At 38.5% G+C, this 15,225-nt stretch overlaps 1 protein-coding gene across 4 annotated transcripts in view; it reads left to right on the forward strand.

The window, feature by feature from the left end:
• Nucleotides 1–660: 660 nt before the first annotated feature.
• DLG2 (discs large MAGUK scaffold protein 2) overlaps nt 661–15,225 on the forward strand; it is a 1,022,965-nt gene continuing 1,008,400 nt past the window's right edge. For all 4 annotated transcript variants that reach the window (XM_086481686.1, XM_086481690.1, XM_086481691.1 and 1 more), the window contains exon 1: nt 661–787. In XM_086481686.1, coding sequence (XP_086337812.1) covers nt 748–787 — 40 coding nt within the window. In that variant the 5' untranslated portion in view covers nt 661–747. The remainder of the gene's footprint in view (nt 788–15,225) is intronic.

The raw sequence follows: 15,225 nt of genomic DNA on the forward strand, positions 1-15,225 counted from the left end.
AGAGAGAGAGCTCTGTTTCTCTGGACTCTTACAGAAAGGCTGGATTGCTACATTTGAGCCAAGACATGAATAAAAGTCTGCTATCAAAGTCTCATTTTTACTGAAGAGGTAGATAGCAATTTTATGTATTGAGGGAACAGAAAAAACCCAATCACGCTCTTGGACACCTGCCTTTCAGATACACATTTGCTATTCAGAAAACAGAGAATTGAGCACTGCAGATGCAAAGCAAACACTTTCCTGTCTTCTCGGAATATGCTTTAAGGCCAGTTTTCCTGCATGGGTATCCATAATGGTTATTGTCTATAATTTTGAAGCCTTTGCAAATTGTAATTTGGTCCAAACCCCATAGCTTCCAGCTGGTTTTGGATAAATGAAAGTTGAACACTTGTAGATGCCATCCAAAAGATCATTCTCCATTTGCAGGAAGATCTCAGACACATAGTAATCTTCCCGATTTGGTGCTGGGTTAATCTCTCCATTTTGCCTTTGTGGCTCATGGCATACAGCTAATGACAGAATGCAACAACATTTGCTGTAAATGTTGTAAATGTTCCTTACGTGTGAGCCTTTAGAAATGTGAAGTTAATATTTGAGTGTTTAAATACTTTCCAGAGCCAATAAAAAACTTTTTTTATACTTGTTTTTTTTTTAGATACTGACCGAGCTTTAGTGCTGCTGGAAGAATATTGTAAAAAGCTGAGGAGGCCAGAAGAGCAACAGCTGAAAAAAGCCATCAGAAAGGTGATGGGCATCTTTAAGAGCAGCTTGTTTCAGGCACTTCTAGGTAGGTACTAATATTTCATACTAGGTGTATGCTCTTGAAGGCCAGAGCTAGGCTGGACCTAGTAACTTTCTTGTTGGTCACTATTTGATTTGTGTTTACAATGGAACAGCACGTTGAGATGATCCGTCCAGGTTCTCTGTGGGGAAACTCATTGTCCTGATATTTCAAAGGTATTTTCTTATTTATAGTGTAAGAAAGAGTAACAAAAACTCATGCAAGGTAAGGCATCGAATGGTTATTCCTAAACCTTGCTGCTTTCCTTTGTTTAACGAAAGTTACTGAGCCAGAGTAGGATATAACTGTTTATGCAAAGTTGAAGATGAAGGCATCTTCACGCAGGTAAATGGCCAAAGTTTCATTGATTTAACTGGCACCAAGTAGCATCTAAAATCTTTGGGTCTTTTATATTGTGTTTTTGCAAAAAGTGTCAGCCAAAGAAATTCAGAAATGAGTCAAGAAAAATGCTCAAGGACACAGTGAAACTTTGGTCGTGTTACCATTCATGCGATGTTGCAGTGTTCAAATAGACATGCTGGTGTATCGCTCAGTCTTTCTTCCATTTACTTGGAGATCCCCATTTCACTTTGTAAATGATGGTATTTGTCAAAATCAAGCACTTGGTGTTTTGGAGCTTTATACAAAATAACCTCAATAAGTTATTATATATAATATCTTCAAGGTCATGAACGTACCTGGCTGCTGTAGCATCCCTGTTGCCCCTCGTGCTGTGCTACCAGTCATGGGAAGTGGTGACAGTAACTATGCATCACCCTCTGCCCTCTCACTCTCATTGCATTGGCCCCTCGGTGTTTTACTCCGTCACAAACATCTGTACATTTTGTGCAGAACTAGTCTGATGGGCACATTTCTTAGCGCAAATGATGCTTGTGGAAGCACACATACCTTCAAGTTATGGTTGTTTGAAGCCAGGGTAAGGATTGTGCTCACTGCAGAGCTACAGTCAGTAGCAGTTAGGGAAAAATTTTGATTATATATTATAAAAGTAGAAGCACATCAATACTGTCCTATTACTGTGAAGACGATGGAGGCCTGGGAACAGTTTCGGTAATTTCTGTAGCATTTATGAAAAATGTGTGTAACCAGTCTCTAACGTTTCCTGCAAATGGAAGTAATTAATGTCAATGCTATTTTACTTGTAATTTCTCTCAACTTCTTTAAAGAGATTAGCTTTATTTTATAAACCCTACGTAATTCTTAATTGCTGCGTATTCATTGAAAAAGGAAATAGATTCATAATTGAATGGTATTTAGCAAATAGTTATAAATAGGTTTGAACTACAGAAGTTTCTGAGTTACTTTTATGAAGATAACTGTGGATACAGAAGTACGTGCTGAAGAAATACACGGTTCACAGAAGTGACATTAGGTGTGCATTTACCGCTGCGGTACTTTGAAGTGATCCTTCAAAGCGTTCTAACCACACGTGTGCTTCGTGTGTGGCTACATTGCAACATTTGTTGATGTATTACATGTGCCAGAAATGAAAAAATGATTATAGCTACATTAAGGTTGAATCCAAAGAATGAATGAAATCCTTTGATTGCCACAATAACAGATTGAGGAGTATGGTGTTGCCGAAGTTAGATAGCACTTTAATTTGTCTTTTTCTTTTTTTCTTAAATGCTTCTTTTTTATAAAAAAGATTTGGGAACTGCAAGACGTGTTCAAAGTCTCTCATTATTATGTTTGGTTTGCCATTTGGTTGGTCTAGACTCTGGAATAATACAGAAGAGTGACCTCTCATCAGTATTTTAAGTATGGTAGATGATGTTACTACACAATCAATAATGAGATTCTTGCATAATCGATATTTCAAAAAAACCCACTTCCATGACATCTGTTTTAACTTCCTGGCATAGTTTCTTCCATTCACCTATAAATCAGACCACCATGCAAAAATACCTAAGGCAGAGCTTCTGGTCTCTTTTTAAGGTCTGTACTGCTAATGTTCCATTGTCTTCTGTGTTTACAGAATGTCTAATGGTCTTGAAAGCATTCATTTTTGAGTGGCTGATCTTGATTAGACTTAATTTTCAGAGTCCTTTGTTCATTGCTATCTGAAACCTGATGTTGTTTACAGCTGTCAAATATTGGTTTTATCCAGAATTGATTGACCTTTTGAATATTTAGGCGGTAACTACTAATGAAAAGTGTGATTTTTGTACAGAATCATTATATTTGATGCAGGAGAGCACATTCCTACCAGGCATGAAGTTGACATAATTTTCTGTGCCAAATTCAGTTTTTGTAGGTCCTACAACTTCAGTAGAATTTGATTCCTTTACAGATAAATTTAGCTGTTGTAACCATCTCTGGCCTTTAAGTGTGTGTTCAATTCTTATTAAGTTCCAAAATGCTTTAAAAATCTGTAGAATGTCTTAAATTGAATGTAACAGGAACAGATAAAAATAATTATAATTAGAGACACTTTTCAAATCTAGTATTGTTTAATCCCTTTTGTTCTCAAATTTATGCTTGTGCAATTTGTTTCAACCAGCCATCTTTGAGCTTGGGCTCTCAGTGCATGCGTGATTGTTTTTTTCTTCACTGTGTTTCATAAATATTAACTGTTGACCACTGAACGGGGGAGTAGCATGAGAAAAGTGAGGATTCAGTATTTTTCATATATATATTCTACACATGCAAGAAGTGACTAAATATGGAAGTAAAAGTTCTATAAGTGATTTACAGGATTATTGAAGAATGGTCCTTTTACATTTTAATTCAGGTTCAATAGCATCTCTTTCTCCCTTCGGACTGTTCTTGTTGCTGGACTTGTTGCTAGAGTCTCTGTGTTCACTTACAGCTGGGTTAGTTGCCGAGAGGCACATTTTCAAAGCAACATGTGGAGCTGCAGTCTCTGGAGTCCTATTTACACTCCAGTGGCCCAAACACAATGCTTTGAAAATCCAGCCTGAAGAGGAGGGAAGATGGGAAACTCTTCAGAAGGAGCGTGCAAGGGGAAGAACACATATTTAGATATTGACATTACTCTTAAGTTAATTCCTAGTGATCTTTACCAAAGGGGTTGTACCAATCCTTCTAAGCGCGGTGGAGGGTTACGGTACTGTTGTTATTACAAGCTCATGAGGATTTTTACTTTTTGTAGAGTCGTCTGTAGCTAGATGATATTAAAGTCACAGAGTCCTCTAATTGTAGCACATGTTCTGATGTGAATGTTTGTTTTTTAAAAGCCTGCAAGGAAGAGGAAATGAAACCTGTGGAAATCCAAACGTCTCATTTGTTGGGATTGTCTCATAATGGGGCATCTTGGAGGCATTGTGTGGAGATAAAAAAGGGAAATCATGAAAGAAAGCAATAATAGTCATCTGGATATGTCAAAATGACCAAACATTTTTTTTTGCAGTTCTGTTTTTTATGAAACTTAATCAGTTTTTATAATGCAATACATAGTTTAGTACAATTTATTTCTAAAAACCTCTGGTATGTATTTGTCTAGTCTTCATTTCATTAAGAAAAGTGCATGATTTTGTAGCTTAGAAGGCTGTTCTGTGAAATGGGAATGGATGAAAGAGGTTTATGTCAGGGTTGTTTTTTTTTTTTTGTAGATACATCTCTATAAAACATCATTTTGTTTCTAGCAGGAATTAAAGTGCCACAAATAGCTGTAATCATCTTATGCAGTATTAGGTAAAAACTAATCTCAATAGGTTTTTGTAAAATTCGGATAAACCCAATCTGCAGTGGATGACGTATTTCCTGAGGACTTTGAAACCATGTCTTAAGTTTTTTTCTCATGCTTGCGTAACTTTGCCTGAATTTTAAAATAGCATATTTTCAACTAAAAGCTTCATCACCTTTTTTTTTTTTTTTTTTTTTTTTTTTTATGGTGTTGTACCATTTCTGCAAAATAATGTGGATGTTATAAAACCACCTGTCTTAAAAATTGCTGTAGTAAACCTTACTGTCAGGATTACAGAATTTGCTGGTCATCTGTGCCACAGCCTGTATTTAGAGACTTAGGATATAATTTTGTGTTTTTAGTAAGAGGGATTTTTTAGACTATTTACCTCATTCAGCTCACTTTTAAATAAGCCCTGTTAGAAGAATCCATTTTAAAAGAGCGATAATGGTTTTTAAACTGAGTCAAAAAGGAAGTCAGGTTATCCTTCTGCAATCAGATATTACTTTTCCATTAAACGTTTGTGTACATTAAGTGACAGTATAACTCGATAGTGTTATATTAGCATCCAAACTTCCAGGAATCTAGTTATATCTTGTGATCCTCCGTGTTACTGCAGTGCTACAGGTAGGGTATATAAAGAGGACATAAAATATAGCCATTTAAGGGAGACAAAACAAATCCCCTTTGCTTTAATTATTTTAAGGTATAGGTAATAGCACAGCCATTGACAAATGCAAACATTTAGTATAGTAAGCATGAAGCAAGTCAAGATCTTGGTTTCCTATGGATTTGTCTTAGTTAAATTGATTTCAGTGTCTACAAAGCTGTGACCTGGGACTGAAACTCCCCTTGCACTTAGGGCAATGGTTAAATTTCATAATAGTTTAGATATGAAAGAAACTGGAGAGGAATCTATCATATGAGTAATGGTGGGATGTTGAGATATACCTCTGTCACAAAAGGAAAACACTAGAAATGAAAAATGGGAAAGATTTTGATAGACATAGTCATGCATGTCAACTAAGAATAATGATAAAAGCGTCCCCACCATTTTTAGGCTTTAATGCTAAGAAGAATAATTATGCTGTTGACCATATATAGAGAAGAAGCATGTAGAGGCAATTAATGGAAAGACAAGGAATTTGTTTAGGCATGTCGTGTTTTAAGGAGAAACCCTTTAAATAGGGACAGAAGGAAATCTGAGACTAGAGGGAAGGATGGGGGTCAGGACTGGGGAACAGATGTGTGAACAGCAGGATAAATGGTGAGAAAAGCAGGAGATATGCAACGCAGTCCTGGGCTGGAGATGGAGCCTGCACCAAAGTAGGTGTTGAAGAATGATTATAGGTGTCAGAGGAAAAGACAGGATCATGCAGCACCTCAAAAATCCAGTGCTAGTCATACATGGTAGCACTGGCCTTCAGTGTTAAAAAGGTTATGAGATTTGCACAAAAGGCTTAGAAATAATCTATAAAATACCACAGACTGTTATTGTGTGCTTCTATGAGCTGTCTTTAAGATACTGCAGTCATATTTTCAGGCTTTTCTCCACAACCATCAGGACCTCTTGTACTTCTTCCTTCAAGCGAATGTAAGGTTTGACATTCAGGGCACACAGAAAACACGGCAACATTTCACAAGTCTTCTGATAAAGCTGCTCAAGTTGAGGGTTTCAAAATGGGGAACGTGATTGACCATCACCTTTTCAAGACGATGGTGGCCTTTGCTAGTACAAATCTTTCTCAATCCACAGGAGGAAGAATGTTTCAACACTTAGTGCTGTGTCAGTGTTTCAGGGACCGAAGGGATATTAAATGAATTGCTGCACTGGGAAACTTTTCAATAGGAAAGCACAACCGGGCGTTACCTGTTCGTACTTGCCAAGCTCACTCTAGGTAGATGTTTTTAGCTCACTTGTGTTTGGCGCGCTGAGCTACTTACAGTGCTCCTTAATGTAAGGTCACCGATCTTGTATGTCGTTGTTCTCTAGACTTAATCTCAGTGAGCTGGTTTCTGGTCACATCAGGCTATTTCACCTCCTGCAATGACACTGAATTCCTTGGGAGTTAATCCCCTGCAGCCAAGCCTGCGTCCGGCCCAGGGATGTTAGGCAATCCTCTCGCCAAGGGCTTGAGTCCAGCATTCATGAAGTCAAAGAAAAAACTCCCATTGACTTCGCCTGGGATCATGTGTTGGAGTGATTCTTGCAGAGATTTATATTCAGACCTTCCCTGACTGAGAAATAAAGATTCTTCTATAGCTGTCTCTTCAAATATTGAAACCCTCCCTGACTATTAAAAATGTCGAGGAGCAAAAGAAATGTGCAAAAACCCTTCAGTGCTCTGTCACATTTGAGAGGCGCTCAAATGACATCTCTGACAATGGGGAAGCCTGTTATTACTCCACACAGAGTCCTACTTTCCCAAACTGGCATCTTTCTTTGTTGCGGCATAAATTACAGCAGAATTGAAATTGAAATTCAAGGGCAGCTTTTGTTTTGCCTGAAGACAGCTGCAGCTGCTTTTATTCTTGAAGTCCAATTCTCTTAGTAAGCAAATTTGCGCTTTCTCTCAAAAGAGCTAAAGGTAGCGGTGCTAGATCTTCGGGATGGTTTGAAATCATGTGGTCTTTTTTTTTTTTTTAACAAGCTGGGGGCTGGATTGCAGCCAGCTGAGGAACTAACCCTCACCGTTCTCCAGCGAAAGTTTGGTCACGGAGCGAACCATTTGTTCCAAACTAAAATGGCAGATCTAATGTGACTGGTTTGCAGTGGATTTTGCCTCTCCACTATTTTTGCTTCCGTGGCAGTGTGATTTCCACTGCAGTATCATCATTTCTCTTCTAACTCTCCCCACCCCATGGTACCTGCAGATCCTTTGGAGGACGTGAGGCTTCTTCACTTCTATCAAGTTGTGTTGACACTGGGCAGAGGGTTCAAAGTTAGCCGGTGAGAGCTGGCAGATGGGTGCACCTGCAGGAAAAAGACAGATAGACATCACATTACTATAGGGAAATCAGGTTGAAGACACCCAGAGAGAGGAGTTTCACTGAGGTCTGAAATGTTACCCAGTCATCTTGGTTGTGTCTGTGATGGAGGAGCTGAAATATTTCTGTATCTCCGATAATCTCAAGATTGCTTTTGCCTTTGGGACTTGTTGGGCGTTACAGTGATGCCTTACTGGCTGGATTTGAGGAGCAGATAGAGCCAGGGCACGGCACTCCCTGTTCTTGCTGGCCAACCTGGAGATGTGAGTAGCCCTCCCACAGCAACTTCTTAGTGTTAAAGTAATTTGGTTATTTTCTACCTTGAGAGAAGGCGTGTGTGCAAAGAGGTGGGAGTCTTGTGTGGGTACCTCAAATTGGTTTTTGTTTGAAAGAATTTAAATATTAAAAGCGTGTGAATTACCGTAGCAGACCTCAACCCAAGAGCAAAGTCTGATACCTCTTACATTGGTGGGAATTTTGGTTGGGATCTCATCCTTGCTGAAAAATCCAGGATCCCAGCCCAGGTCTGTATTTGGATTCTCAGCCTATCTATGTACAAGAAGAAACCGATTACAGCACTGATACAACCTGGGTAATACATAATCGCTTGTAATCCTAATGCAACCCCCTGCTCGTGTTTTGCTGTCTTTTAGCCAATGAGTGATAGAATTTACATCTCAGACAAGGAATTCAGAAGCTTTTTGGACTTTTTATCATTCGAAATGCGAAAGCACTGCATTGGAAATAAACCATTTTTAAGATGATTTTTTAATATGAGCAATGTGGTAGTTGTTGAGCTTGTTAGTTTTCCATATCCAGCAAGGAATAAAAGCTGGGTTTTGTTCCTGTGGTGGTTTTTGTTTTGTTTTGTTTTGTGGTTGTTTTTTTTTTTTTTTTAAAGTGTGTTTTGGCCATATGGATTCCACGTATAATTAGAATTAATAAAATGCAGTTGCAGCAGCTGTTGCTGTGTGGCTGCTGTCCCAGTGTGAAGCTTTTCTTTCTCTTTGCATTAAATAGGGATAGCCCTTTATTACTGGTTTGTGATGAGAACTAGAGACAAATTATTAAGAGATGCATTTAGATAATCTGGTTTTATTTTCAATAATGTATTCTCCTATTTCAAGCTGAGGGAATATAAAAGAACAATGAGGTAGATGATTTTTTTTTTTTTTTGCGTTAAATAAAGGAAGACTGGATTTATATCTTGCTAATGTAGTTTCTACATCTACTAGTAAAATGGAAGAAAATAATCTCGAGCAAGATGTTCCATCAGTAATCCCAATGTTTATTTTTGTCTCTAAAATAGCAGAGCTGTTCTCCCTCTCTAATGTTTTGGTCTGCAGAGTCATTGTAGGCTAGACCATGATGTTATTTTTGTTTAGTGAATATGACATTTTAAGAAACTGCATGGTACTTGTGAAATCACAGAAACAATTTAGACTTGAAGAGTGTTATTAATGAACGAGATCTGTTGCTCTGTGCCACCCCTGTGGCTCTTCTGGCGTCTTGGGACTCTTTTTCTTAACTGTGTACTTACAGTGTCATGGGAGTCAGTGAAAAACACTGATTTAAGTGAAATCTAAGTGCAATTGGGATTGAGCACTGAATAGTAAGATGCATGAAAGTAAACTAGTTAATCCTACATATACATATATGTATATATTTGTGTACATATATATACATATATATATAGCACTTACATAAATTTTTTAATATATATATAGTAACAGGTAAACGTGGATATATTTATGTCAAATTCCACTGTAGTTTGCTCAGGTATGGTCCTGTACTTTGGAGCTCTTTTGGGTATTAAAATGTGTCTTGACAAGAAGCACTGCAGACTGTGGTGTTCATTCCCACTGTGTGTTTATTCTGTCGTGTGGTCCGTTTCCTGCAACTGCGTTTGAGCTCTGTCACCCTGATCTGCCACTGAGATAATGATGAGCTCTTTTCAAAGATGACTGAATTTATGTCTTTCATTTGTTCTTTTCTGTCTCCATTTTGTCATCATAGTTGTGTGGTTTTGAATTTCTGCCGATGCGCTTGGCTAAGGCACTATTGCATAAAATCCCAGGCATTAGACATAGAAAATAGATTTTATAATAATTGTCATTATGCTACACAGAAATGACGTGGCATTTCAAAACAATGTGAAAAGAAGAGAATTAGGTCTGTGGTCAGAGGTAGGGCAGTGCTGTAATTAAGGTAGCTTCTGCGAACTGAGGTCAATTCTTGTACATGCATACAGTGTGATAGTTCTTATTTGTTTGAGCTTAAATTGTTTTCCTTAAAAAATCCTGCTTCATTCAATGTGCAGAAGGGGGAGGACTGAGCTCATGAGCAAGTATTTAATCCATTGCTTTCCCATTATTATTTAATGTGTGATGAGGTGATTGTAGTTCTGTGCTACGGAGGTGGTACTGGAGCCCTGAGAAATAGAGGTACAAATATTTATTGATTTTAGAGGCCTGATTGGAGACACTTCTGACCTGATACATCACCAAATACACCACTCTTAATATCTGACCACAGCTCCAGCTGCAACAGGGAGTATCACTATTCCAGCAAGACCGTCCCAGTGTCTCATTTTGGGCACTTAAATCATGATGATCATCTGATGGGTGATCGTTTTGGAAAAATACAGCCAATGTGACTTACTGACGATCACTGCGACTCTCTGTAGGAGTCAGAGGTAGGATCTAATTCCAAGGGAGGCATTTAATGTTATTAAGCTAAAGAACCTTCAAGAAATCTTCTTATACCTCTCAGCCTTTCATCTCCTGAGATAAACGGTGCAAAGGTTGCTCAGAGAGCATCCCCAGAGCAGGCCCATTTGGCATGCTGAATAAAGTGTCAGCGCCAAGAGAAAAATGGTATGTGACCATATACTTACACTGTGACACTTTCTAGCGTTGGGAGTTACCTTTACAAATTTACCAGTGTTTTGAAGTTAATTTTACATGGTGATTTCCTAGACTTTAAGGACAGTAAAAAGAGCTTCTCATCGCAAATTCCGTTGTGTGATGATACTGATAACACACATGCTTTAAAGCAAGGTCAAAGCTGTCAGACACTTCACGCCAGCCTTTGCTGCTTAAGCTAATGGAGATGCTGACACTACCAAAGGTACTGTTTCCTTTCTCTTAGATCTGTTTTTTTGTCCCAGTTAGATCGTTTAGATGAATTCGGTGGTTTTCTTATGCAAAATAAGTGTTTTGAAGGCATATTTCTTTGAGGGACTGGGATTGGGATCACCATCATTTTCGATGTGTTGCTGGTAATGGAAATGTCAGAGCAGATGGTGTCAGAGCAGCTTTGCTTGGAGGACTTACTTCCAGATCCTGGCTTTGCCATTGCCTTGCTGCATGCCCTGGGCTGGTCCTCTGCCTCCACTGCAGGTAGGTGGGGCTATGACTCAAAAGTGCCCTTGTTGCCTTCTCCCACCAAAATTCTGGTTATATGTATATATATTTACATGCAAATTGCATATATTCACAATATTATGTATATATATATATATACATGCACGTATATCTGATATACATACAGGATATAATTGCGTATTTTTACGTATAGATATATGTTTGTATATATGAATGCTCATTTTTATCAGGGAATTTGTTAGGAGGTTCACTGTCTACTCAGAATCCAAGTACCTGCAGGTAGTAGGAGGAATTATTGTGAGGGACTATCTTTCAAAACAGATGGTAAATAGATAGCAGGAGAACTCTGACCTAATTACAGTGAGACAGAGGGATACATACAGAGTTGGTTGCGTTGTGTACTGGGTATTTTCTCCCAAGTCTTGCTTTTTCTTGAATTATTTTTAACCTCCAGTGTTGAACTACAGTATAGAACTGTAACTTCATTCTTTTTCTTCTTTAGCCTCTAAAACCAAAAGACTGCTCTGTTTTTATTCTTGTCATCATTTCATACCCAGCCTGCCTTCTGAGGATTTACCAGTGAGTTTTGGTGTGATAAACTGTGTTTCTCATGTTTGTTTAGTTGTTTTTCCTTATAAGCAATTATTTTATATTTTAGGTTTTGCAAATACAATTTGGAAGAAAATAAATATGTTTGGAAAAAAGTAACTTTGATCTCTTTAAAGTTGAAGTAGTTGTTGAAAGTTGAAAAGTTGAAAAACCCTTTCTCTAAATAAAGTTTAGAGTGACATCTTGTGGTAACATTGATTTCAGATATACATATCTGTTGGTATTTATTTTGCCTACAATAACCTCAGTGTTTTCTGTTTCAAAATATTATAGATTACGTAGCAGAAGTGTCTAATGACTTCTGAGTAGCACCAGGGCTTTTATGAGATCAGAGGAAACATTGCTATGTGGTGTAAGGGTCCTACAGGTATGCTTTCTCTTTTACTGGATGAAGTTTATCCTGTGAGTACCTGTGAGTTCCTAGTGTTTTGAACTCTGTTTCAAGATGTTTCAATGCTTTTCCAGCTGCCGACTTTTGGAATTCCTAAAAGAGTTTCAACTAGCCATTATGCCAAAGCAAGCAGGAGCACAGCATCTCTCAGCAACATCTGTGCTAATTCATTAGCTGTCCAAAGACTTGCTTAGTTTTAGGTAAAAATAAATATGTCCAGAAAGTTAGCATGGAGGATTTGTCAATGTAGAAATGAGTAAGCCCATTTAAGATCTGTATTGCAGTGGTGTGAATGCTCTCTACCTGTATGGATCAGCCTCCAGGGTTCTAGGTGGTGTAAATGCACCACCACCAAGCCTCATCCGAATGCCTGCACGTGCTCAGGCTCAGTTTTGTGCAGTGTATCTGAATGAAATACAAATCTCTTTGATGCGAGGTGGGGATGTAGAATGGTTTTGTGCTCACAAGCTTAAAAGATTTGGGAAAACATGTAAGATTTACTTTCTCTTTTGGGAAGCCCTCTTCAGAAATGCAGGAGTAGTGGCCCTAGAGAGAGTTATTGTCAGGTCAAGCAAAGTACTGCCTGGTATGGTCTCTCTATATCAGCCATATGAAGTTCTGTTCCCATTCCTCAACACTGAAGAGGAGAAAGATTGTAATATTCTGCTAGGTTAAATTTTAACTATATAAAATGGTGATTAACATTACCACAGTGCCATATATGTGTATATATGTATATGTGTATGTATATATAAAATACCTAGCTGCAAAACTGTGTGTTCAGTAAAGATACTTGACCTTTCTAAGAAAAAAATTCTTTTTAGGGAAATGGATTCATTAGTGCATGTCAAATGGGAAGTCCCTCTACCACTGCTTCTTGGTGCATCACCCATAACGTGTGGTCCCAGGTCTGCTGTCATGTGTTGTGAATATGGGAGACCTGATTCAGGAAAGGATTCTGTGTTTGTGTAATTCAGGTTTTTGTTGGAGGTATTTTGGTCATGTGAGAGTGCCAGCGCTGGACGAATGATTCATGTGATGTGCTGGCAATGTTAAAGATTTTTAGCTTTGTGGTAAAGTACACAAGGAACAAAGAAGCCCAACTCCATGACCCTAAAAGGGCCATCTGGTGACCTCATTTATTAATTTGATGGAAGAAAAAAAGACGTGATGTTTTCAGTTAAGATGAACGTTTGGCTTGCCTGCCAGAATTGTTTCTGGTTAATAACTAAGTACAAGTTAAGCTCTTAATGTAATCCTAATACTGAAACTGGAAGCGCTGGTGTAGATTTGTATACAAATAATTTGTATAACCTATCAGAACAGGCTAGCTGGTTAAATTTCTCAAATACAGTTTAGGAAAAGCCTGTAAAAATTGTGTTTGAGGAACACAAAGTATGTTTCAATGACATATTTACAGGGATAGCTCTGGGGATTTCTTTAGCAAAATGCCTCCACCCATTCCAACAGAGACTATTGAAATAGGAAAGAAATTTGTAGATATAGTTAGGTACCAAACTAATGCCAATTGTGTTTAAATGCCCTCTTTTTTTGTCACAACGAGAAACAACTGGTGATGATGTTTTATGGTAAAGGAAAGGTGTCTGCTCCTTCTGTTTGGTTTCTGCTGCACAGACAGCAACGTCCCTGCTGCATCTTTTGAATGGCTGCTTGGTGAATTTTGTCCTGTTATGAATCTGCATCTTCTCTAATAGTTTTCATCTGCCTGAGCAAGAGCTTAGTCTTCATGCTGAGACAGCTCGATATTAGGTAGATGATGCAAAGAGGCTTCTCCGTGATGCAGGACATGAGGCTGAGATGACATTGCACAAACCGCAGTTTTCCCCCAAACTGTGATTTCCAGGTGGTGAATTTTCTGTGCTGGTAGGAAACGTGCCCTGCCATGTACAACCTGTCCACCTTTGATGCAACCACCGAGAGAAATGGGGCAGAAACCCTGAGCCGGCCGATGACCATTGCTTCTGAGTACAGTACTGGGTGGGATGTGTTGAAAACGAGGTCTCACCAGTTAGGCAGTGTTTGGGTCGGAGGAAGGAATAGCTTTTTGAAGGCTTAGTTGTTGACTCCTCTGAACTCCAACCAGATATTTATATCCTCTTTCAGCAGTATAAAGCCAAAATCTTACTGTGCTGTGATCACCTAAGTCCCCTGGCTCATTTTGTCAGAATGAAAACAAGATTCTACGAGTTCTGGCTGAAATTTTGTGCCAGTGTTCCTCTCTCTGCAGCTCAGAGGTGACAGGCTGCCTGGAAGATCCTCCAATATTATTAGTAGCCACAGCAAATTTAAATTTAAACCAGAGGTGGCTGAAGGAGAACAAAGTCATCTGTGGAGTTTGGGGGCCGTTGCTTGAAGTAATTGCTTTCTACCATGTAAATCCCTCTGGGGTTTCTTTTGGATTAAGTATTCCTTACTTCTTCTCTAAAACTCTTGTTTAATATTCATGTGTGTTGTTAAACAGCTGCTGCATCCTGCTCAAGAGCGGAAAGGGGGAATGCATTTCAGTAGCAAACGAAGTGATACTTAAATAAATCCCTTGCCTACTTCAAAGCAGCAGTATTAACAGAGTTAATTAATATTTATCAAATGCACCAAAGCCCTTGGATGAGAGGCACTATGGATGTGCAAAGCATTGTTTGTTTATTTAGAGCTCTTTTACCTGCCCGTTTTGACCGTTTTCTAAATGTGCTTGAGAGTGATCACACAAAACTTGCTATAATGCTGACTTGATTTCTCTTCCCATCTTTGAAGGGCAACAGAATCAGGACAGGCTTTCCAAAGGTATCATAATTGCAGAAATGTAAGTGCTCTACTTAACCTGAGAAAAACGCTCCTCGCTTAATTAGTTGCATGGCATTTTGCAATAGATGGTAATATAAAAAGGTTGTATTAGCACAACGCAGTATAGAGAGACCTTGTTACATTTTATTACATTTTCTGCTTTGTAATTTATTATAATTAGAAAGCCTAATTCTTTTGCTTATCTTGTAATTATAGCAAGGTGTTTATGAGCAGAAGCTCCAGCTGCTTTTCTGTGTAGAGTCTCATTAGATGAGGAATTAGAAAGCCCTTTTAGACTCATAACACAGGCTGTATAAAGCATTCTAAAATGGTTGTGTTATGTGAGATCAACGTTATATTTTGTGAGTTGATACCGGAGTTTGCCACAGGGTCAACCTATATGAGAGATTTAGATGGTCTTCAAAGGAGTACTTCTTTGTTTTGAAAACCACACCTTCACAGCCCTCCTCTGGAATAAGGAGATAACTAATATTCCCCAGTTAATCAAAAAGAAGTTTTTGTGTCTGGGTGCACAGTGCTTTCTAACCCTGCATCTGGCTACAGTTCAGGGTCTCCGTTTGACCCCTAAGCAGCATCC

The sequence above is a fragment of the Leptosomus discolor genome, chromosome 1, assembly GCF_034619465.1.
Source record: "Leptosomus discolor isolate bLepDis1 chromosome 1, bLepDis1.hap2, whole genome shotgun sequence".
NCBI lineage: Eukaryota > Metazoa > Chordata > Aves > Leptosomiformes > Leptosomidae > Leptosomus > Leptosomus discolor.